Source organism: Bos indicus x Bos taurus, chromosome 14 (genome assembly GCF_003369695.1).
Source record: "Bos indicus x Bos taurus breed Angus x Brahman F1 hybrid chromosome 14, Bos_hybrid_MaternalHap_v2.0, whole genome shotgun sequence".
Classification (NCBI taxonomy): domain Eukaryota; kingdom Metazoa; phylum Chordata; class Mammalia; order Artiodactyla; family Bovidae; genus Bos; species Bos indicus x Bos taurus.
The window spans coordinates 19,341,048-19,367,279 of NC_040089.1; the positions used below are offsets into that span (position 1 = coordinate 19,341,048).

Sequence of the window (26,232 nt, forward strand, 5' to 3'; positions counted from 1 at the left end):
GAGCTGTGGTTACCAGGCACCTTGCTTTCTGGAGCATTGCCAGGTTGGCCTTGAAGGGCAGCACCTGGCCATTCAGGCCTGCTCCTGTCCTGCTCCAGGGCTCTCTCTACATTTCACAGTTGAGAAGGTGGGTATCGGCCCAGTGTAGAGAAGTCCCTAGAGATTTAGTTTGGGTACCCTGTCAAAGCTATGGTTTTTCCAGTAGTCATGTATGGATGTGACAGTTGGACTATAAAGAAAGCTGAACGCTGAAGAATTGATACTTTTGAACTGCGGTGTTGGAGAAGACTCTTAAGAGTCCCTTGGACTGCAAGGAGATCCAACCAGTCCATCCTAAAGGAAATTAGTCCTGAATGTTCATTGGAAGGACTGATGTTGAAGCTGAAACTCCAATACTTTGGCCACCTGATGCGAAGAACTGACTTATTTGAAAAGACCCTGATGCTGGGAAAAATTGAAGGCAGGAGGAGAAGGGGACAACAGAGGATGAGATGGTTGGGTGGCGTCACCGACTCAAAGGACATGAGTTTGAGTCAACTCTGGGAGTTGGCGATGGACAGGGAGGCCTGGCATGCTGCAGTCCATGGGGTTGCAAAGAGTTGGACACGACTGAGCGACTGAACTGAACTGATCCTGTCTACCTGGTTCGGCTCTAATTACCAGCTTGTTTGCTTCCAAAGTTCTGCTCTCTGTAAAGAACATTTAAGTACACTGTTTGGAAATCACGTTTAAATTCCGCAAGTGGGAAACCTAGGAATAAATTTTTCAATGACTATAATGATAATACACTATGTGATTCACCACGAATGTGACTTTCCCTAGTGATGAATCCATGCAGATCACTCATTCCTGTGTCGTCTGGCACAGGTAGATCAGTATGGGTCGGTACGTATAAAGGAGCAACTGCCTGAGTGTGGGTTATGAGCACAGGACGCAGGGCGGGTTCTTCTTACCGCAGCGGCCGGGTGTCTGCAGGGGGAGGCAGTGCAGGGCCGCAAAGACGCACCTGCAGAGGTGGCAGCCGCGGAAGGTCCAGGCTCCGTGCACCAGGGCACCGCACTTGCTGAGGAAGACCAGACCTGGCGTTAGTGCAGGGGGCGCGCGCACGCCCGGCCCGCCCCGCGAGGTCCCGCCGCCCCCGCCCGGCTCCCAGTCTCCTCTCCCCGCAGGCCCCGTTGTGCCCCAGCCTGCACCACCCCGCGCCTACCTGCGCCTCTGGTCGTGCTCACAGTAGCGGCCGGTGAAGTGAGCGGGGCACACGCAGAAGCTGCTCAGCACGCAGGTGCCGCCGTTCTGGCAGCAGCTCCGCCGCGGAGGTGCACCTGTGGGGGCGTCGCCTGGGGTCAGCGCCGCGCGGGACCCTCAGTGTCTGATAAGCCCGAGAAGGGCCAAGAGAGATCCCCTCGGGGAGGCAATAAAATTGGCTTCCTGCTAATAGTGTTTGCTCAGGTAAACCCTGCTTGTTAGTTTAAGGATTAAAAACAAACTACCAGGGGTGCGGGCGGGTCTGGAAGGCTCCCTAAGACATGGGAAACCCTGCCCCCTGCAAGTAGCGTTTTCTTTCTTCCTTCCTTTCATATGTTAAAATTAGGCTGTGACTTCCCAAGACAGTGATTACAGACCAGCCTCTCCGGAGAGCGGCAAGCGAGCAGGGACCACCCACGGGTGCAAAGACACCGAAACGATTTAAAAAAAAATCTACCACTGGAGCCTGAGAGACTGTGATAAGCCTAGCAAAGGTCCGCTATTATCTGGGCTTGGGATAGCTCTGAACCTGCAGAAAAATAACCAGTTAAAAGCCAAAGCCACGTTTTACCAATAAAATATTAAAACTTTTTTCAGAGTAAAAGAACACCTCACTAGGAAATATTTTTTACTTTATCAGTCAGTTGAGTCGCTCGTTCGTGTCCGACTCTTTGCGACCCCATGGACTGCAGCACGCCAGGCTTCCCCGTCCATCACCAACTCCCAAAGCTTGATCAAACTCACGTCCATCAAGTAGGTGATGCCATCCAACATCTCATCCTCTGTCTTTATACTTTTACTTTGTAGTATAAAAGTATATACTTTATAGTGTCTTTATATATATATACTTTATATAAAGTATATACTTTATAGTGTCTTTATCCTTTTACTTTATAGTGTCTTTATCCTTTTACTTTATAGTATATATTTAAAGACGGTAAAATGTTATTCATTGGGTTTCTCGTTTTATTGTTAACTTATCCTAGTTTTTTTTTTTTTTTTTTTCCAATTCTAAACTCAGGGTTCCGGCCTCCTAGTGGTAAAGAATCTGCCTGCCAAGGAAGGAGACAAAGGAGAAAGTCTGGAAGATCCCCTCTAGGCGCACACACACAGACACACAGTCACAGACACACACACACACACACACACACACACACACACACACACACACACAAACTCAGAGTTCACTGACCGAGATGACCTTTGTCTGCAGCATGGCCACTTAGCTCTTGGAAAGTCAAGGAGTAGGGGAATAAACCCTGAGGCTTCCAGCCCTCCGTGCTGTCATTCTCCTCCCTTAAATTATTCAAGGTCCAGTTGAGTGTTTTCTGCTGGAACTTCTGAGCTTTACCACTGCTGCTTTCTTCTCTACTACTTTTATATTTCCCTGTTTGATAGCCTTAAAAATTAATTGAAAATATGAGACTGATAATAATTGACAAACAAATATACAATAAAAACTAAGAGAATATAAACAAAATGCTTCTTACTCTTTCCCATGGGGATGATCTGCAATATCAAACTGATCACAAACAGAAGCCTAGAATATTTAAAGAAATTTAATCAGAAATTTACATATGCATAAAATGTAATGCATTCATATACAAATATATGTATGAATATATATTTAATGTACAATAGATAATTACATAATTATTTTGTAACTAGTAGATTTTGATTAACCTTGTCATTCCTTAGAAAGATTTTAGACCAAGCATGTACCCGTCCCTTTAAGAGAAGCAACATTAAGCATGTATTGCATTTTATTCCAGGCTCTTAAACACCCCTCTTGGCTCTAAGACTTAGATGATTTTTGTTCTTACCTAACAGAATGGCTCCAGGTCATTTTCCCACTGACACGTCTGGTATAAAAAAGTCTCCTCTCATGGATACATTGAAGATCAATTCCACGGGACTGAGTCTGAACAGTTTTTGTATTTGAAGATGTCTTTACTGCAGTTACTGGAAGAACTGCCTCAGGATGCAAAATGGATAAGTACAGAAGACACAGGTGTTTCCTGCTCTCTACCTTGGTCACTAAATAACTGTGAGAAACAGCAATGATGTCTCCAGGTTCTGCGGTGCAGTTGCTTTGGCAAAGGCTGTGCTGTGACAGGCAGGGTCCAGCACAGAGCCTCGGGGACCATCCCTTCAGTGATACCCTGCTAGGGCCGGGGGCGGGGCCTGTGCAGACAGGACGGTTCTCTTCCCCTACAGTGCTTACAGTGCTGATAGGAGCAGGAGGAGTCAACCCCTAATGTCAAACACTGGTGACTAGAAGGCAATAGCCTTTTCCCTTCCTGGGAAAAAAAAAAGAAAAAAAATTATCAATAAAACCTCAACATGAACAAAAAAGTTTTCATGTGGAAATAGAGATTTCATATTGCACACTCCTCTCACTGAGGAGATGGGGAGGGGCCCAGCCAGAGAAGAGAGCTGTTGTGTCGAAAAGAACCAGCTGGCTTGATTCCAAGCCTCGGATGGGGAGCATGAATATGAAAGAGAGACATTTCAACACCTCCTTTCTGAGGATGCATCAGTATTTTTACAAACTAGGCCTTTTCTCTGTGCCTAGCATAATGATCACTATATCGTAGTCATTACCCACTTAATACAGGACCCCTCAGGGGAGGCACTATTTTTACCCTCCATATTTTGCTGAAGCAACTGAGGCTTTGAGTTTAAGTCACAAACCTTTGGCACTTAGATATTTGAAAAACGTGAAACACACAGATATTATAAGAAGGCTGCAGTGTGTGGGGTGATCGGCCCACAGTGAGGCAAGCCTTACACTGGGTATCTGAAGACCGCAGAGCACAGGGGTAAGTGCCACCCGCTAGTGAAACTATTCCCCTCACTGAGACTTGAACTCACGTGCGGGAATGCAAACCCAGCCAAAACCCAGTCTTCCAACTGAGTTCACAGACCTGGTTTCAAGACCTAATGACACTCAGGTTTTTTTCTTTTTTTAATTGATAGATAATTGCTTTACAGAATTTTGTTTTCTGTCAAACATCAACATGAATCAGCCATAGGTGGACATATGTCCCCTCCCTGGTGGTTCAAGAAGCTCATGTTCTTAATGTCTCATCCCAGGGAGAATTCAGTAGAGATGAAGTGATAGGTAAGAAGCAGATTTATTTAAAAAGAAACACATGCAGCAGACAGTGTGAGCTATTTCAGGAGATAGGCTGGGTAATTTCATAGGCTAATGAGTAGGAGGATTATTCCAACTATTTTGGGGAGGGGGTGGAGATTTCCAGAAATTGGGTCACCACCCACATTTTGATCTTTGATGGTGGGCCTTCAACTGTCATGGCATCTCTGAGTGTGTCATTTACCTTGCTGATATGTTACACTGAGCCTATACTGAGGATCAAGGTCTAATCCAGGTTGACTAGACTTGGACCCGTTGGACTCTGGCTTGTGTTGGGTCCTCATTCTTTCAAAGGTTGTGCCCTGCCCCCTCCCTCATGTTTCACTAATGTCTGATGAGGAGCCTGCTCTGAACCAAGAGGGGAGTGGTTCAGGGGCTTCTTCTGGGACTTGCTGGTTTTCAGTTTTTCTAATTGCCAAAATAGGGACTGGGACCCTTGCCTCACAGTACAGAGGATGCCTTGCAACTCTTATACAAATTGTCCTATGATTTTAGTATAAAAAATATTTTCTGAAAATGATATGTATCCTCCAAAGATGAGATATTTTTTGATTCTGATTTAATGTTTTAAACTTTTAAATGGGAAGTTAATTAAAGATGCTGTTAAATAAACTAGTAGGAAATTGGTGAGCTTGGCTGCCATGAGACCTCCCAAAAGCTGGGCCCATGAGCTGCCAGGACCAGAACCCACAGATCAGAGCAGGCAAAACATACAGAGTAGGTTGTCTCATGCCTTCATGAAACATCTGTAATGAGATTCAAGACAAATATACTTTTAGATGTAATGCAACTTTTAGATGTAATGCAATTTCTTGTTAATTGCATACTTTAGTTATATACAAAAGTAATTACATTTATGACTTTAAGTCAATAGTAACTTCTTTATGAGCAACATGGATTGAACACTAAAAACCATGGATAAGCTAAAGAATATTTAAATAAGTTTTAAAACTGTTCAGTTTATAGGATGATATTGAATCCAAATCTTTCTGATAATATTTAAGTTTTATAAGAATTTTCTAAAATCTACAGTTTCTTTTATTAAATTTTGTATTCTCAAATATACACAAAAGCTGAGACACTGAGTCAATAAACTTGGGTTCAGCAGCCAACCATTGCCAATCTTTCCTGATTGTTTTTCCCCCACATTTTTTTTTCTTGGAGTTTTTTAAGGCAAATCGCAGGCATCATGATATTTCCTATGTCAATGAAAATGTGTGTCTTACAAATGGAAACTTTAGAAAAAGGAAGGGAAATGTATTACCAGCGAGATAGGGCTAAGGCTAGATATAGGACCAATGCCCCTCTCTGGGTGTTTGCTTAAGAGTTGAAATCAGCTTTGAGGAGGGAAAGGGCTGAAAGCTTAGGGGTGATAAAACACTCTGACACTTGCTCTCATTTACTTAAAGGTCTTATAAAGACTTTTGCATTTCAGTAGGAGGAGCCCAGGTTTGCTTAGTTAATAAGACCCTGCTGGAAAGGGTTGTCTGGAAACAGCTGGAGGCCCAGTGGTTGGCAGGCAGATCCCAACACCCCCCTACCAACTTCCCTAAATTGGGGAAGGTCCACTTTCTTGTTATCAGTTGTAAATAGATAAGACTGGAGCCAGCACTCCCATCAGACTTCTGACTTCTTTTGAGCTGACATAGTGTGGGAATTGGAAAACCCTGTCTGAAGACTGGAGACCACCTCACCTCTCTGTCTTCAGTACATCAAACAATCACTGAGGAAAATGTTCTATGCCAATTAGGTGTGAAGGAATTCTTTGGGAGTCACTTTCCAGAGAGTCTTTGATGTGTGCTACTAGGGGTTTCCTGGAAACTCTTAAAATGCATTTAGACCACACCTCAGGCCCTTTGCTCAGAACCCCCAGGGCCTCGGGATTTTTTAAACCTGCCCAGTTCAGTTCAGTCACTCAGTCGTGTTTGACTCTTTGCGACCCCATGGATTGCAGCATGCCAGGCTTCCCTGTCCATCACCAACTCCCAGAGATTACTCAAACTCATGTCCATTGAGTCGGTGATAACCATCCAACCATCTCATCCTCTGTCGTCCCCTTCTCCTCCTACCTTCAATCTTTCCCAGCATCAGGGTCTTTTCAAATGAGTCAGCTCTTCACATCAGGTGGCCAAAGTATTGGAGTTTCAGCTTCAACATCAGTCCTTCCAATAAATATTCAGGACTGATTTCCTTTAGGATTGACTGGTTGAATCTCCTTGCTGTCCAAGGGACTCTGAAGAGTCTTCTCCAACACCACAGCTCAAAAGCATCAATTCTTCAGTGCTCATCTTTCCTTATAGTCCAGCTCTCACATCCATACATGACTACTGGAAAAACCATAACCTTGACTAGATGAACCTTTGTTGGCAAAGTAATGTCTCTGCTTTTTAATATGCTGTCTAGGTTCGTCATAGCTTTTCTTCCAAGGAGCAAGTCTTTTTTAATTTCATGGGTGCAGTCACCATCTGCAGTGATTTCGGAGCCCAATAAAATAAAGTCTCTCACTGTTTCCATTGTTTCCCCATCTATTTGCCATGAAGTGATGGGACCTGATGCCATGTATGATCTTAGTTTTCTAAATGTTGAGTTTTAAGCCAACTTAAAACTTTCACTCTCCTCTTTCACTTGCATCAAGAGGGTCTTTAGTTCTTCTAAAGACCTTCACTTTCTGCCATAAGGGTGGTGTCTTCTGCATATCTGAGATTATTGATATTTCTCCCAGCAATCATGATTCCAGTTTGCGCTTCATCCAGTCCAGCATTTCTCATGATGTACTCTGCATATAAGTTAAATAAGCAGGATGATAAAATATAGCCTTGATGTACTCCTTTCCCAATTTGGGACCAGTTTGTTGTTCCATGTCCAGTTCTAACTGTGGCTTCTTTACCTGCATATAGATTTCTCAGGAGGCAGGTCAGGTGGTCTGGGATTCCCATCTTTTTAAGAATTTTCCACAGTTTGTTGTGATGCACACAGTCAAAGGCTTTGGTGTACTCAATAAAACAGAAGTAGATGTTTTTCTGGAACTCTCTTGCTTTTTCGATGACCCAACAGATGTTGGCAATTTGATCTCTGCTTCCTCTCCCTTTTCTAAATCCAGCTTGAACATCTGCAAGTTCATGGTTCATGTACTGTTGAAGCCTTGCTTGGAGAATTTTGAGCATTGCCTTACTAGTGTGTGGGTATGACAGAGGATGAGATGGCTGGATGGCATCACTGACTCGATGGACGTGAGTCTCAGTGAACTCCGGGAGTTGGTGCTGGACAGGGAGGCCTGGCGTGCTGCAATTCATGGGGTCGCACAGAGTCGGACACGACTGAGTGACTGATCTGATCTGATCTTACTAGTGTGTGAGATGAGTGCAATTGACTGGTAGTTTGAGCATTCTTTGGCATTGCTTTTCTTTGGGATTGGAATGAACCTGCCCAGGTGGGTTCTATTTCTTTGCATTGTTCACTAAAGAAGGCTTTCTTACCTCTCCTCTCTATACTCTGGAACTCTGCATTCAGTTTATCTTTCCCTTTCTCCTTTGCCTTTCACTTCTTTTCTCAGCTTTGTCAAGGCCTCCTCAGACAACCATTTTGCCTTCTTGAGTTTCTTTTTCTTGGGGATAGTTTTGGTCACTGCCTGCTGTACAATGTTATGAACCTCTGCCCATAGTTCTTCAGGCATTCTGTCTATCAGAAATAATCCTTTAAATCTATTTGTCACATCACAAGCTGGAATCAAGATTGACAGGAGAAATATCAACAGCATCAGATATGCAGGTGATACCACCCTAAAGGCAGAAATCTAGGAGAAACTAAAGAGCCTCTTGATGAAGGTGAAAGAGGAGAGTAAAAAAAAGGTGGCTTAAAACTCAACTTTCAAAACCCTAAGATCATGGCATCCAGTCTCATCATTTCATGGCAAATACAAGGGGGAAAAATGGAAATGGTGGCAGATTTTGTTTTCTTGGGTTCCAAAATTACTGCAGACTGTGACTGCAGCAGTCAATTTTAAAAGATGTCAATTTTAAAAGATGCTTGCTCCTTGGAAGAATAGCTATGACAAACCTTCTGCTGCTGCTGCTAAGTCGCTTCAGTCATGTCCGACTCTGTGACCCCATAGATGGCAGCCCACCAGGCTCCCCCATCCCTGGGATTCTCCAGGCAAGAACACTGAAGTGGGTTGCCATTTCCTTCTCCAATGCATGAAAGTGAAAAGTGAAAGTGAAGTTGCTCAGTTGTGTCCAACTCTTCACGACCCCATGGACTGCAGCCTACCAGGCTCTTCCGTCCATGGGATTTTCCAGGCAAGAGTACTGAAGTGGGGTGCCATTGCCTTCTCCGATGACAAACCTAGACAGCATATTAGAAAGCAGAGACATCACTTCACTGACAAAGCTATGGTTTTTCCAGCAGTTATGTGTGGATGTGAGAGTTGGACCACAAAGAAGGCTGAGCACCAAAGAATTGATGCTTTCAAACTGTGGTGCTGGAGAAGACTCTTGAGAGTCCCTTGGACAGCAAGGACATCAAACCAGTCAATCCTAAAGGAAATCAACCTTGAATATTCATTGGAAATACTGATGCTAGTCGAAGCTCCAATACTTTGGCCACCTGATGCAAAGAGCTGACACATTGGAAAATACCCTGATGCTGGGAAGATTGAGGGCAGGAGGAGAAGGGGATGACAGAGGACAAGACTGAACTCAAACTCCAGGAGACAAGTGAAGGACAGGGAAGCCTGGCGTGCTGCAGTCCATGGTGTCACGAAGAGTCAGACACGACTTAGCGGCTGAACAACAACAACAAGGTGGGTCCAGCCTGCAGCCAAGACTGGAATGTATCCAAGTCCTACTTGGCTGTGTGCTTCCTAGAATGGGAATGTGCCCCTACCTTTTAGCACAGTGCTTGGTGCGTGGCACCACACAATAATCAATGCACGAGCACACATATCCACTTTTCAGTGAGGAAAATGAGATTAAAAAGTTACCATCTTGGGGGAAAATGACTAACAAACAGCCATGTTTGGCCTTGAACGCAAATTCATCTGATCTAAAATCTGTGTTTGATTCAAGTTGCTTTAGAATTATTGCGTGTTTAATGTAGGTATTGGCAACAAAGGTCCGTCTAGTCAAGGCTATGGTTTTTCCTGTGGTCATGTATGGATGTGAGAGTTGGACTGTGAAGAAAGCTGAGTGCCAAAGAATTGATGCTTTTGAACTGCGGTGTTGGAGAAGACTCTTGAGAGTTCCTTGGACTGCAAGGAGATCCAACCAGTCCATTCTGAAGGAGATTAGCCCTGGCATTTCTTTGGAAGGAATGATGCTAAAGCTGAAACTCCAGTACTTTGGCCACCTCATGCGAAGAGCTGACTCATTGGAAAAGACTGATGCTGGGAGGGATTGGGGGCAGGAAGAGAAGGGGACGACAGAGGATGAGATGGCTGGATGGCATCACTGACTCAATGGACATGAGTTTGAGTGAACTCCGGGAGATGGTGATGGACAGGGAGGCCTGGCGTGCTACGATTTATGGGGTCACAAAGAGTCAGACACGACTAAGTGACTGAACTGAACTGAACTGAACTGATTGGTGACTCAGATGGTAAAGAATCTGCCTGTAATGTGGAGCACAGAATTCAATCCCTAGTTCGGGAAGATGCCCTGGATAAATGAAGGGCTTACCCACTCCAGTATTCTTGCCTGGAGATTTCCATAGACAGAGGAGCCTCACGTGCTACAGTCCATGGGTCACAAAGAGTTGGACATGATTGAGCAACTAACACACATACAGATATAATATACTCACTAGTTACACAGATTGTTTTGTTCTATGGTCATCACATCCTTAATGATATAGGAAGAGGGCAGGACACACTCTTTAGACAAATGACAGTTATTGAGGTCATGACATAAACTAGTTAGAACCAACTAGGCCCACGATGGTGGGCGATTGACTCCCATATGACCTTGAGCCTCAGCTCATTGTGATACATCAGCTAAATGACATATCCTCGTGGGCCATAAAAGTTCCAAAACCAACCATAAAAGGCAAAAAAATGGGTGGTGGCCCAATTCCTGGGAATCCCTGTCTCTTCCTCAAAATACTTGAAATAGTTCTCCTACTCATTAGCCTATGAAATTACCCACCCCTATAAAAACTGACAATGCCATACCCTGGCACCTCTTGCCTTGAGATGGTGCACACTGTCTATGGAATGTGTTTCTTCCTGAATAAACCTTCTTTCACTTTACTATGGCTGGCTTGTGAATTCTTTTCTGTGCAAAGCCAAGAACTCACACTCAGTGGCTGTCCCAAGGACTTGCCTGAGACACGGCACATGACCATCTTCTTGTGCCCCACATTCTTTCCTGCAACATTATGACATTATGCAAAATTATGACACATAATTTCTCCATTTTGCAGGTGAGAAAAATAAGATTTCAAGTGTTGAGGACTTGCACAGTGCTTCACAACAGTGGCCAGCAGTCAGAGCTGAACTACTGCTCCTGATCCTTCCTATGTGCCCATCTGAACTGGGCTGAGGGCTTCCATGGGACACAGTGGAGGAGAGTGGATGCAGAGACACTGCCCCTTCCTGCAGTAAGGGAAGGTTTTAGAGGACAGAAAGCACAGACAGAACTGGCTACAGGAAGAGGGAAGGCCCTGACTGCTGGAGGAAGAGGACCTCAGAGGACTGACAGCAGACACAAGGGTGGAAGGGCAGGAGGAGAGGAGAGGGTACGGGTGGAGACATTTGATGCAGGTCAGATGACAGGAACCTGGATGCTTTTCCCAGAATTCATGCATGCCTAAGTAGGGATTAAGTGGCAGTTAAGAAAAAAGAGTAAATTGTAAATATATATTTAACAACCAATGTCCTTTTCCTCTGATTATGAAAAATGTAATATATTCTGATGTTAGCCAATTTGGGAAGTACAGAAAAACACGACAGAGAAGATAAAAATCACTCATATTGTCACTGGTCAGAAATGACTCTTAAGGGACTTCCCTGATGGTCCAGAGATGGAGAATGCAACTTGCAGTGCAGGTGATGCAGGTTTGATCCCTGGTCAGGAAACTAAGATCCCACAAGCCTCAGAGCAACTAAGCCTGCATGCCATAACTAAGATCCGATGTAGCCAAATAAACAGATAAATATATTTTTTTAATAAGAAAGAAAATGAAATGATGATTAGGTTTTTTTTTCAACCAAGTCTATTATCATCCTGCATGTAAAAATTGAGGCAAGCAAGACAGAGTTTAAGACAGATTTTTGGGAAACATGAACTGTACACATGTCAGGAGAAGCAGCCTGCATAGTGCCTGTGCAGTGTCTGAAGACCACTGAACACAGGAGCCCCTGTCACCTGTCAATTTGCCATATTTTTAGATTAATCCTAGGTGATTTTTATATTTTTATTTCATTGTAAATGGTATGTTTTTGTTATTTAACTTTTTGTTGCTTGTATTCAGGAATATAGTTAATCTTTGTTTATTACTCAATTTTTTTGTTTGGAGGAAAATTGCTTTGCAGTGTTGTGTTGGGTTCTGCTGTACAGCAATGTGAATCAGTCATAATTATACATATATCTCTTCCATCTGTTCCACCCCTCCAGGCCAGCACAGAGTGCAAGGCTAGGCTCCCTGTGTTATATGGCAACTTCCCTCCAGCTACCATTTAACACATGATAGTGTGTATATGTCAGTGCTCCTCTCTCAGTTCGTCCCACCCTCTCCTCCCCCCACTGTGTCCACAAGTCTGTTCTCTGTGTCTGCGTCTCCATTCCTTCCCTGCAAATAGGTTCGTCAGTACCATTGTTCTAGATTCCATATATATGCATTAATATACAATATTTGTTTTTCTCTTTCAGAGTGACTTACTTCACTCTGTATAACAGTCTCTAGGTTCATCCACCTCACCTTAACTGACTCAAATTTGTTCCTTTTTTGGCTGAGTAAAATTCCATTGGATATATGTACCATAACTTCTTCATCCATTCATCTGTCAATGGACATCTAGTTTGCTTTCATGTCCTGTCTATTGTAAACAGTGCTGCAGTGAACACTGGGGTACATGTGTCTTCTAGAATTCTGGTTTTCTCAAGATATATGACCAGTAGTGGGACTGCTAACTGTGGTAAAACATATATAAACACAAAAAGTCTTAGCTCAGGCTGCTGTAACAAAACAACAGACATGTAATCCTCACAGTTCTAGAGGTTGGGAAATCCAAGATCAAGGTGCTGACAGAATTGGTTCCTGGTGATAGCTCTCCTCCTGGCTTGCAAACAGCTGTCTTCCCATTGTGACCTCATGTGGCACAAGGGAGGGCAGAAAGTAAGCTCTCTGGTCTCTTCATATAAGGGCTCTAATCCCACCCTGAGGGTCCCTCCCTCATTACATGATCTGAACTTCCCAAAGGCCCCATTTCCAAGTACCATTACACTGGGAGTTACCACTACAAAGTATAAATTTAGGTGAGACCATAGCATCATTCGGACTTCCCTGGTAGCTCAGCTGGTAAAGAATCTGCCTGCAATGCAAGAGACCCTGATTCGATTCCTGGGTCAGGAAGATCCCCTGGAGAAGGGATAGGCTACCCACTCTAGTATTTTAGGGTTTCCCTGGTGGCTCAGATGGTAAAGAATCTGCCTGCAATTTGGGAGACCTGGGTTCGACCCCTGGAGGAGGGCATGGCAACCTACTCCAGTATTCTCGCCTGGAGAATCCCTATGAACAGAGGAGCCTGGTGAGCTACAGTCCATGGGGTCACAAAGAGTTAGATGAGCGACTAAGCACACACACAGAGTATAATTCAATCCATAGAAAAGTTTGCCATTCTACCATATATATTACAATCATAATATTGTGCAGCCATCACCACTAATTAAAAACATTTTCATTACCCCAAAAGAAACTGTACCCGTGTAGCAATAATTCACCATTGCCTGCCTACCTGGCCACAGGTAACCTCTAATCTACTTTCTGTCTCTATGAATAATGCTAATTCTAGGTATTTCATATGAGTAGAATCATCCATTATTTGTACTTATTCTTCTGGCTCATTTCACTTAGCATAATATAGTCAGATTCAACCATGTTGTAGCATGTATCAGAACTTTACTCCTTTTGATGGCTAATATTTCACTGTTATACATATATGTATATATAGATATACATTTATACACACACACATATACCACATTTTACTTATCCATTGTTCTGGGATTTTGTTGTTGTTGCTGTTGTTATTGCTGCTGGTTTTGGCTGCTTCCTGTGGCTTGCAGAATCTTAGTTCCCCAACCAAGAATGGAATCCAAGGCTCTGGCAGTGAAAGCACTGAGTCCTGACCACTGGACTGCCAGGGAATTTCCTATCCAGTCTTCTGTTGATGGACACTTGGTTTGGTTCCACCTTTTAACTATTGGGAATAATTCTTTAATGAGCCTACATCTCTTATGTCTCCTGCATTGACAAGCGGGTTCTTTACCACTAGCACCACCTGGGAAGCCCACTTTAATGAACATCGGTGTAAAAATACCTGTTTGAGACCTTGTTTTTAATTTTTTGAGTATATTCCTAGGAGAAGAATTGTTGAGACATATGGTAATTCTATATTTAACTTTTTGAGGAATTGCCAAACTATTTTCCACAGTAGCTGCACTATTTTACATACCGACCAGCAATGTTCTAATTTCTGTACATATTTACCAACATTTGTTATTTTCTTCTTTATGATAATAACCATTCTAATGGATTTGAAGTGATTAGTCATTATGGTTTTGATTTGCAGTTCCTTAATAGCTAGTGAAGTTGACCATCTTTTCAAGTACTTATTGGCATTTATATACATTCTTCAGGTAAATGTCTATTAAAGTTTTCCCTATTTTTAAATTTGAGTTGTTTTTCTTTCTGTTGACTTACAGGAGTTTTTCCATATTCTGGCTATAAGTCTCTTACACGAAATATGATTTGCAAATATTTTCTCCTATCTTGTAGATTATCTTTTCATTTTAATGTACTTTGATGAACAAAAGTTTTAAATTTTGAAGTCTAATTTATGTAATTTTTTTTTTAATTTTGTTCCCTTTCCTTTTGGGGTCATACTTAAAAAGCCATTGTCAAACCCAAGGCCATGAAGATTTACTATGCTTTTTTCTAAAGATTTGTAGATTTAGCTCTTAACTTTGTATCTTTGATTCACTTGGTTAATATTGTATGTGGTATAAGGTAAGGGCCCAACTGTTTTTTCTTTTACATGTGGATATCCAGTTTTCTTAGGACCATTTGTTGAAGAGACTATTCTCTTTGAATGGTTTTGGCATCCTAATTAAAAATCAATTGACCATAGATTAGAGGGTTTATTTATGGGGTTTCAATTCTATACCACTGGTCTATCTAGTCTTAGGCCAGTACCATATATCTTGATTACTCTAGCGTAGTATTGAGATGAAATTGAAAAGTGTGAGTCTTCCAGTTTTGTCCTTTTTTTTTTTTAAGATTGTTTTCGTTATTTGATTCCCTTTAATTTCAAAATGGGTTTTACTATTTCTGCAAGAAACACTACTAGAATTTTGATATGAATTGCTTTGAATCTGAATATCACTTTGAGTAATATTGTCATCTTAATGAAATTTAGTCTTTAATGCATAAACATTAATGTCTTTCCATTTATTTAAGTTTTTAAAAATTTCTTTCAGCTATGTTTTATAGTTTTCAGTAGACAAGACTTACTTTCTTAGATAAATTTACCTCTTTTTGACACTACTGTAAATGGGATGGCTTTCTTAATTTTCTTCTTGGATCATTCATTGCTAGAGTATAGAAACTAACTGATTTTTTAAATTTATTTATTTTAATTGGAGGATAATTACTTTACAAGTAATACAATATTACTTACAATATTGTGGTGATTTTTGCCATACATTGACATGAATCAGCACGGGTGCACATGTGTCCCACATCTTGAACCCCCCTCCCACCTCCCTCCCCATCCCATCCTTCTGGGTTGTCCCAGGGCACCAGCTTTAAGTGCCCTGTTTCATGCATTGAACTTGGACTGGTCATCTATTTCACATATGGTAATAATATACATGTTTCAGTGTTATTCTCTCAAATCATCCCACCCTTGCCTTCTCCCACAGAATCCAAAGTCTGTTCTTTATATCTGTGTCTCTTTTGCTGTCTCACATATAGGGTCTTTGTTACCATCTTTCTGAATTCCATATATAAGTGTTAATATACTGTATTGGTGTTTTTCTTTCTGACTTACTTCATTCTGTATAATAGGCTCCAGTTTCATCCACCTCACTAGAACTGATTCAAATGTGTTGTTCTTAATAGCTGAGTAAGCCTCTTGAGAAACCTATATGCAGGTCAGGAAGCAACAGTTAGAACTGGACATGGAACAACAGACTGGTTCCAAATAGGAAAAGGAATATGTCAAGGCTGTATACTGTCACCCTGCTTATTTAACGTATATGCAGAGTACATCATGAGAAATGCTGGACTGGAAGAAACACAAGCTGGAATCAAGATTGCCAGGAGAAATATCAATAACCTCAGATATGCAGATGACACCAACCCTTATGGCAGAAGGTGAAGAGGAACTAAAAAGCCTCTTAATGAAAGTGAAATAGGAGAGTGAAAAGGTTGGCTTAAAGCTCAACATTCGGAAAACGAAGATCATGGCATCTGGTCCCATCACTTCATGGCAAATAGATGGGGAAACAATGGAAACAGTGTCAGACTTTATTTTTCTGGGCTCCAAAATCACTGCAGATGGTGACTGCAGCCATGAAATTAAAAGACGCTTACTCCTTGGAAGGAAAATTAAGATCAACCTAGATAGCATATTGAAAAGCAGAGACATTACTTTGCCAACAAAGGTCCATCTAGTCAAGGCAATGGTTTTTCCTGTGGTCATGTATGGATGTGAGAGTTGGACTGTGAAGAAAGCTGAGTGCCGGAGAACTGACACTTTTGAACTGTGGTGTTGGAGAAGACTCTTGAGAGTCCCTTGGACTGCAGGGAGATCCAACCAGTCCATTCTGAAGGAGATCAGCCCTGGGATTTCTTTGGAAGGAATGATGCTAAAGCTGAAACTCCAGTACTTTGGCCATCTCATGCAAAGAGTTGACTCATTGGAAAAGACTTTGATGCTGGGAGATATTGGGGGCAGGAGGAAAAGGGGATGACAGAGGATGAAATGGCTGGATGGCATCACTGACTCCATGGACGTGAGTTTGAGTGAACTCCGGGAGTTGGTGATGGACAGGGAGGCCTGGCATGCTGCCATTCATGGGGTCGCAAAGAGTCAGAAATGACTGAGCGACTGAACTGAACTGAACTGAACTGAATATTCCATTGTGTATATGTACCACAGCTTTCTTATCCATTCGTCTGCTGATGGGCATCTAGGTTGCTTCCATGTCCTAGCTATTGTAAACAGTGCTGCTATGAATGTGTCTCTTTCAATTCTGGTTTCCTTGGTGTGTATACCCAGCAGTGGGATTGCTGGGTCATATGGCAGTTCTATTTCCAGTTTTTTAAGGAATCTCCACACTGTTCTCCATAGTGGCTGTACTAGTTTGCATTCCCACCAACAGTGTAAGAGGGTTCCCTTTTCTCCACACCCTCTCCAGCATGTTATTTTTTGTAGACGTTTGGATAGCAGCCATTCTGACTGGCGTGAGATGGTACATCTTTGTGGTTTTGACTTGCATTTCTCTGATAATGAGTGATGTTGAGCATCTTTTCATGTGTTTTCATCTCTATGTCTTCTTTGGAGAAATGTCTGTTTAGTTCTTTGGCCCATTTTTTGATTGGGCTGTTTATTTTTCTGGTATTGAGCTGCAGGAGCTGCTTGCATATTTTTGAGATTAATTCTTTGTCAGTTGCTTCATTTGCTATTATTTTCTCCCATTCTGAAGGCTGTCTTTTCACCTTGCTTATAGTTTTCTTCATTGTGCAAAAGCTTTTAAGTTTAATTAGGTCCCATTTGTTTATTTTTGGTTTTATTTCCATTACTCTGGGAGGTGGGTCATAGAGGATCTTGCTGTGATTTATCAGAGTGTTTTGTCTATGTTTTCCTCTACTGGTTTTATAGTTTCTGGTCTTACATTTAGATCTTTAGTCCATTTTGAGTTTATTTTTGTGTATGGTGTTAGAAAGTGTTCTAGTTTCATTTTTTTACAGGTGGTTGACCAGTTTTCCCAGCACCACTTGTTAAAGAGATTGTCTCTTCTCCATTGTGTATTTTTGCCTCCTTTGTCAAAGATAAGGTGTCCACAGGTGTGTGGATTTATCTCTGGGCTTTCTGTTTTGTTCCACTGATCTATATTTCTGTCTTTGTGCCACTACCATACTGTCTTGATGACTGTAGCTTTGTAGTATAGTCTGAAGTGAGGCAGGTTGATTCCTCCAGTCCCCTTCTTCTTTCTCAAGGTTGCTTTAGCTATTTGAGGGTTTTTGTATTTCCATAAAAGTTGTGAAAATTATTTGTTCTAGTTCTGTGAAAAATGCCATTGGCAGTTTGATAGGGATTGCATTGAATCTGTAGATTGCATTGAATCTGTAGATTGCTTTGAGTAGTAAACTCATTTTCACTATATTGATTCTTCTGATCCATCTCTTTGTGTCATCTTTGATTTCTTTCATCAGTAGAAACAAAACTAATTTTTTGAGTGTTGATTTTTGTATCTTGCAACTTTGTTGAATTTATCACTTGCTATAAATGCTTTTTTTGTTGTTGAACCTTTGGAGTTTTTTATGTTATAATATCATGCAACAAACAAAAATAGTTCTGCTTCTTCCTCTTCAATTAATTTCTTTTTCTTATGCAACTGCTCTGATGAGAATTTCCAGTACTATGTTGAATAGAAGTGGTAAAAGTGGGCATCCTTGTTTTGCTCCTGATCTTAGGAGAAAATCTTTTTTCTCACCATTGGTTATGATGTTAATTGTGCATATTTCATGTTTGGGCTTTATATATTGAGATAGTTTCTTTCTATTCCTAGTTTGGTGAGTTGTGTTTGTTTGTTTTAATATGAAAATGTGTTGAATTTTGTCAAATGCTTTTTCTTCATCAATTGAGATGATCATGTAGTTTGTTTCCTTTCATTCTTTTAACAGGGCATACTACATTGATTTTTTTGTACACTAAAATATCCTTTCACTATAGGAATAACTCCCATGTGGTTATGGTACAGTATTCTTTTATTATATTAAACAAGATGCTAGCTGTTGAATTCAGTTTGCAAGTATTTTATTGAATATTCTGCATTAAAATTCATGAGGGATATTGGTCTGTAGTTTTTCTCTTCTTTTAGTGTTTTTTTCTGGCCTTGTATTAGGGTAACAGTTAATCTATAGGATGAATTAAGACATGTTCCTTCTCTTAAATATTTAGGGATAGTTTAGAAAGATTAATGATTTTCTTCTTTATCAAAGTAAATATTTGCACCTATAAATTTCCCTCTTAGTACTGTTTTTGATACATTCTGTGTTTTGGCACAATTGTTTCTATTTTTGTCTCAAGATATTTTCAAAATTCCTTTGTGACTTCTCCTTTCACCCACTAGTTGTTTAAGAGTTTGTTGTTTACTTCCCACATATTTGTGAATTTCTCAGTTTTCCCTTTATTGGTGATTTTTAGTTTCATTCCATTATGATTGGAAAGGCACTTTGTACAATTTCAGTCTTTAAAATGCAGTTAGAATTTTTGTGGACTAATGTATGGTCTACCTTGGAGAATGGCCCATGTATACTTGAGAAAAATGTATATTCTGCTGCTGTTTAATAGAATGTTCTGTATATATCTTTTAGGTCTAATTAGTTAGTAGTTGTTCAAGTCTTCTATTTCCTTACTTTGCCTGGTGGTTCTATCCATTATTGAAAATAGGATATCACATTCTCCAACTATTACTGTAGAATTGTCTATTTCACCCTTCAGTTCTGTTAATTTCACTTCATGGAACTTGTTCATATGTTTATGAATTGTAGTATCTTCTTCATGTATTTAAAATTTGATCAATATATAGTATCCTTCTTGTCTCTTGCACCTTTTTTTCTTAAAATGTATATTGTCCGATAAAACAGTCACTCTTGCTCTCTTTGGTTACTGTCTGTGTGGAATATCTTTTTCCATGCTTTAAATTTCAACTTATTTTGTCTTTGTATCTATAGTGAGTGTTTCACAGGTAGACAATGTTTTTTTAAATTTTAATAAATTCTTCTAATATCTTCCTTTTTATATGTCATGTTAGTTCCAAGTACAATGCAAAGTGACTCATACACACACACACACACACACACACACACACACACACACATATTTTTCAGATTCCTTTCCATTACAGGATATTACAAGACATTGAGTTCCCTGTGTTATACAGTAGGTTTTTGTTATTTACCTATTTTATATATAGCAGTATGTATATGTTAATGCCAAACTCCTAATTTGTGTCTCTCCCTCATCCCCTCTATCCCCTTTGGTAACCATAAGGTTTGCTTTCTGTCTCTATGAGTCTATTTCTGTTTTGAAAAAAGTTCATTTTTATCACATTTTTTTTACATTACACATATAAGTAATATATTTGTCTTTCTCTGTATGATTTAATATGATAATCTCTGCATCCATCCACATTGTTGCAAGTGACATTATTTCATTCTTTTTTCAATAGCTAGGTAATACTCCATTGCATATATTTACAACAACTTCTTTATTCATTCATCTATAATGAACATTTAGGTTACTTTTGTGTCTTGGCTATTGTAAACAGTGCTGCTATGAATATCAGTATGAATATATCTTTTCAAATTGGAGTTTTCTCCATATATGTGCCCAGAGGTGGGATTGTTGGATCATATGGTAAACTCTATTTTTATTCTGTTTTTTTTTTTTTTTTAAATTGAGGTATAGTTGGTTTACAGTGTTGTGTTAATTACTAATGAAAGCAAAGTGATTCATTGTATACATTCTTCTTTTTCTATATTCTTTTCCATTATGGTCTATCATGCATGCATACATGCTCAGTTGCTAAGTGATGTCTGATTCTTTGCAACCCATGGACTGTAGACCACCAGGCTCCTCTCTCCATGGGATTTTCCTGGCAAGAATACTGGAGTGAGTTGCTATTTCTTCCTCCAGGAGATCTTCCTGATCTAGGGACTGAACCCACATCTCCTGAGTCTCCTACATTAGCAGGTGGATTTGTTACCACTGAGCCTTTTTTTTTTTTTTTTTAAGGAACCTCCATACTGTTTTCCATAGTGGCTGCACTAACATTACCACCAACAGTGAACAAAGGTTCCTATTTCTCCACATCCTCATCAGTATTTGCTACTTGTAGACTTTTTTTATGGTAGCCATTCTGACAAGTGTGAAGTAATTTCTTAGTGTTTTGATTTGCATTTCCATGACGATTTTTGATGTTAAGCATATTTTCATGTGCCTATTAACCATTTGTATGTCTTCTTTGGGAAACTATTCAGATCTTATGCTCATTTCTTAATTAGATTATTTGTTTTTTTAATCTGAGTTATACATTTATATATACAGAGAGAGACTATTAATCCCTTATCAAACATATCATTTGCAAATATCTTCTCCCATTCTGAAATAATAGCAAACGAAGCAACTGACAAAGAATTAATCTCAAAAATATGCAAGCAACTCCTGCAGCTCAATTCCAGAAAAATAAACAGCCCAATCAAAAAATGGGCCAAAGAACTAAACAGACATTTCTCCAAAGAAGATATACAGATGGCTAACAAACACATGAAAAGATGCTCAACGTCACTCATTATCAGAGAAATGCAAATCAAAACCACAATGAGGTACCATCTCACGCCAGTCAGAATGGCTGCTATCCAAACGTCTACAAAAAATAACTGCTGAAAAGGGTGTGGAGAAAAGGGAACCCTCTTACACTGTTGGTGGGAATGCAAACTAGTACAGCCACTATGGAGAACAGTGTGGAGGTTCCTTAAAAAACTGGAAATAGAACTGCCATATGACCCAGCAATCCCACTGCTGGGTATACACACCGAGGAAACCAGAATTGAAAAAGACACGTGTACCCCAATGTTCATCACAGCACTGTTTACAATACCCAAGACATGGAAGCAACCTAGATGTCCATCAGCAGACAAATGGATAAGAAAGCTGTAGTATATATACACAATGGAATATTACTCAGCCATTAAAAACAATACATTTGAATCAGTTCTAATGAGGTAGATGAAACTGGAGCCTATTATACAGAGTCAAGTAAGCCAGAAAGAGAAACACCAATACAGAATACTAATGCATATATATGGAATTTAGAAAGATGGTAATGACAACCCTATATGCAAGACAGCAAAAGAGATACAGATGTATAGAACAGTCTTTTGGACTCTGTGGGAGAGGGTGAGAGTGGGATGATTTGGGAGAATGGCATTGAAACATGAATATTATCATATGTGAGATGAATCGCCAGTCCAGGTTTGATGCACGAGACAGGGTGCTCAAGGCTGGTGCACTGGGATGAGCCAGAAGGATGCGATGGGGAGGGAGGTGGGAGGGGGGTTCAGTATGGGGAACAAATGTACACCCGTGGTGGATTCATGTCAATGTATGGCAAACCACTACAATATTGTAATTAGCCTCCAATTAAAATAAATTTATATTTTTATATATATATATCTTCTCCCATTCTATATGTTGCCCTTTGGGTTTGTTTGTTTGTTTTCTTGAGGGTTTCCATAGTTGTGCAAAAGCTTTTCAGTTTAATTAGGTCACACTTGTTTATTTTGGCTTTTCTTTCCCTTGCCTGAGGAGACAGATCCAAAAAAGTTTACTAAGACTTATTTCAAAGGACATATGTTTTCTTCTAGGAGTTGCAGGGTGTCCAGTTGTACAATTGGGTCTTTAATTCATTTTATTTGTATACATGGTGTGAGACACTGTTCAAATTTCATTCTTTTACATGGAACTTTCTAGTTTTCACAGTATTTACCAGAATTTCCCACATATTGAAGAGACTGTCTTTACTCCATTGTATATTCTTGCCTCATTTGTCATCAATTAATTGACCAAATGCACATGGGTGTATTTCTGGGCTTTCTATCCTGTTTCATTGATCTATATTTCTGGTTTTTCTCTTTTGGGCCAGAACCATGCTGTTTTGATATCTGTAGATGTGTAGTATAGTCCAAGTCTGGGAGCCAGACTTCTCGAGCACTGTTTTTCTTTTTCAGATTGCTTTGACTATTCAAGGTCTTTGTATTTCCATACAATTTTTTTCCCCTTCTAGTTCTGTGAAAAATTCCATTGGTAATTTGATAGGGATTGAATTGAATCTGCAGATTGTCTTAGGTAGTATGGTCACTTTAACATATTGTTTCTTCCAGTCTAAGAACACAGCACATCTTTCCATCTGTTTGTGTTATCTTCAATTTCTTTCATCAGTGTCTGACAGTTTTCTGAGTATAGCTGTTTTACCTCCTTAGCTAGATTTATTCCTAGGCATTTTATTCCTTTTAATCAGATGGTAAATGGGATTGTTTCCTTTTTTCCTGAATTTTTTTGTTAGTGTATAAAAATGCAAGAGATTTCTGTGTATTAATTTTGTATCTGGCAACTTTACCAAATTCATTGATTTTCTGATGTTTTCTGATGGCATCTTTAGAATTTTCTATGTATAGTATCAACTAATCTGCAAACAGTGAAATTTTATTTCTTCTTTTCCAGTTTCTATTCCTTTTATTTCTTCTTTTCCAGTTTCTATTCCTTTTATTTCTTTTTCTTCTCTTACTCCATTGCTAGAATTTCCAAACTACCCTGAATGAAAGTGGAGAGGGTCAACATCCTTGTCTAATTCCTGATCTTAGAGGAAGTGCTTTCAGTTTTTCATCTTTGAGAATGAGATTTACTGTGGATCTGTTGTATATGACCTTTATTATGTTGAGGTAGATTCCCTCTATGCCTACTTTCTGGAGAGGTTTTTTTAATCATAAATTTTTGTTGAATTTTGTCAGAGGCTTTTTCTGCATCTATTGAGATGATCATATGGTTTTTATTCTTTAATTTGTTAATATGGTGTATCACATTGATTTCTTTGCAGTAACTCCCACCTCAGCATGGTGTATGATCCTTTTAATGTGCTCTTGGATTCAGTTTGCTAGTATTTTGTTGAGGATTTTTGCATCTATGTTCATCAGTGATACTGGCTTGTTATTTTCTTTTTTTGTGTGATATCTTTGTCTGGTTTTTGTATCAGGGTAATAATGATGACCTCATAGAATGAGTTTGGGGGTGTTCCTTCCTCTGCAATTTTTAGGAAGAGTTTGAGAAGGGTAGGTGTTAATTCTCTAAATGTTTGACAGAATTCATGTGAAGCCATCTGGTCCTGGGCTTTTGCTTTTTGAAAGATTTCAGATCACAGTTTCAATTTCACTACTTGTGATTGGTCTGTTCATATTTTCAACTTCTTCCTGGTTCAGTCTTAGAGGGTTGTACCTTTCTAAGAATGTGTCCTTTTCTTCTAGGTTGTCCATTTTATTGGCATATATTTGCTTATAATAGTCTATGATCCTTTGTATTTCCATGGTATCAAATGTGACTTCTCCTTTTTCATTTCTAATTTTATTGATTTGATTCCTCTTCCACTTTTTTTTTTCTTGATGAATCTGGCTAAAGATTTATCTTCTCAAAGAACCAGCTTTTAGTTTCACTGATCTTTGCTATTGTTTCCTTTGTCTCCATTTTATTTTTTCTGCTCTGAACTTTAGGATTTATTTCCTTCCACTAACCTTAGATTTTGGTTGTTCTTCAGTCTCTAGGCAGATTCTTTACCACTGAGCCACCAGAAGGTGAAGTATTACAGTCCCCCATTATTATTGTATTACTGTCAGTTTCCCCTTTTATAGCTGTTCAGTTTAGTTCAGTCGCTCAGTCGTGTCTGACTCTTTGCAACCCCATGGATTGCACCATGCCAGTCCTCCCTGTCCATCACCAACTCCTGGAGTTTACCCAAACTCATGTCCATTGAGTCAGTGATGCCATCCAACCATCTCATCCTCTGTCATCCCCCTTCTTCTCCTGCCCTCAATCTTTCCCAGCATCAGGGTCTTTTCAAATGAGTCAGTTCTTCGCATCAGCTGTTAGCATTTGCCTTATATATTGAGGGGCTCCTATTTTGGGTTCATATATATTTATAATTGTTATGTCTTCTTGGATTCATCCCTTGATGAATGTATGTAGTACCTTTGAATGGTCTTTACTTTGAAGTCTGTTTTTTGTTTTTTTTTTAATTTATTTTTTAATTGAAGGATAATTGCTTTACAGAATTTTGTCAAACCTCAACATGAATCAGCTATAGGTATATATATATATCCTCTCCCTTTTGAACTTCCCTCCCATCTCCCACCCCATCCCACCCCTATTTTGTCTGATATGAGTATTGCAGGTGGTGCAATGGTGAAGAATCTGCCCGCCAATGCAGGAGACACAGAAAATGTGGGTTCAATCCCTGAGTTGGGAAGATCTCCTGGAGAAGGAAATGACAAACCACTCCAGTATTCTTGCCTGGAAAATTCCATGGACAGATGAGCCTGGCAGGCTACAGTCCATGGGTTGCAATAAATTGGACACAACTGAGCACACATGCAAGCACTCCAACTTTGTTTTGATTTCCATTTCTATGGAATATCTTTCTCCATTCCCTCATTTTCAGTCTGTATATGTCCTCAGATATGAAGTGGATCTCATGTAAACAGCATATATATGGTTCCTGTTTATATATCCATTCAGCCAGCCTACATATTTTTGTTGGAGAATTTAATCCATTTGCATATAAGGCAGTTATCAATATGTATATTCCTATTGCCATTTTGTTAATTGCTTTGAGTTTGCTTTGTAGGCCTTGTTTCTTCCCTTCCTCTTTAGTTCCTTTCTCTTGTGTTTCCCACTTAGAGAAGTTCCTTTAGCATTTGTTGTAAACCTGGCTTGGTGGTCCTGAATTCTCTGTTTTTGCTTGTCTGAAAAACTTTTGATTTCTCTGTTGAATCTGAATGAGAGCCTTGCTGGTATAGTATTCTTGGTTGTAAATTTTCCCTTCATCACTTTAAGTATATCCTGCAACTCACTTTTGAAGTACATAACTTCTACTGAAAAATCAGCTGATAACCTTATGAGTCATATTCTTGAGTTGTTTTGCAGATACTAAAACCTCCATGAGATAGAAGGAGTTAGCTGTATGCTGAATACAAGCACATAGACCCCAGATGGCTTGGAATCAGAAAACTGATTATGTTAACTTCCAAAATACCTCCTTGTCACCACACCACCAACCTATCAGAAGAAAGCCAAAATCCACATACCCCTTGACCTCTCCCTTACCTTACCTTTAGAAACCTTTCCCTGAAAGACTTTGAGGATCTTGGGTCTTTTGTGGGTGAGCTGCCCATTCTCCTTGCTTGGCCCCATTTTGGGTGCCTTGCAATAATTGCTGTTCTTTCCTTTACCACAACCCATATTTGTAGATTAGCTTTATTATACACATGCAAGCAGATCCAAGTTTGGTCTGGTAACAAGGTCAAGCCAATGATGAACCCTCCTGTAATTGTCTGTTCCCAAATTCCTTGTAATGAGAAATATCATGTGCCCTTACTGTTTAAGCTACTTCAAGTGGAGTGTTCTATTATTTAGTAGTTTTTCCCATTTAAATTTATCTCAGTGAGATAGACATTGAGCTAGAGTTCTATTCTTTTTCTCTGATTTAATGAAAATTAGAGAAAACTGTGTAGTTCAAACTTAGTTCTCTTGATTAGGAATAAAGGCTAATGCATCAACT

At 39.9% G+C, this 26,232-nt stretch overlaps 1 protein-coding gene across 1 annotated transcript in view; it reads right to left on the reverse strand.

Annotated features, from left to right (window-relative positions):
• The window catches only part of LOC113903990 (cryptic protein-like), a 36,094-nt gene extending 10,229 nt beyond the window's left edge, over window positions 1–25,865 (reverse strand). The window contains exons 1-3 of the mRNA XM_027560640.1: window positions 25,784–25,865; window positions 1,208–1,361; window positions 954–1,063 (exon numbers count right to left, since the gene is read on the reverse strand). Coding sequence (XP_027416441.1) covers window positions 954–1,063; window positions 1,208–1,361; window positions 25,784–25,865 — 346 coding nt within the window. The remainder of the gene's footprint in view (window positions 1–953; window positions 1,064–1,207; window positions 1,362–25,783) is intronic.
• Window positions 25,866–26,232: the final 367 nt, after the last annotated feature.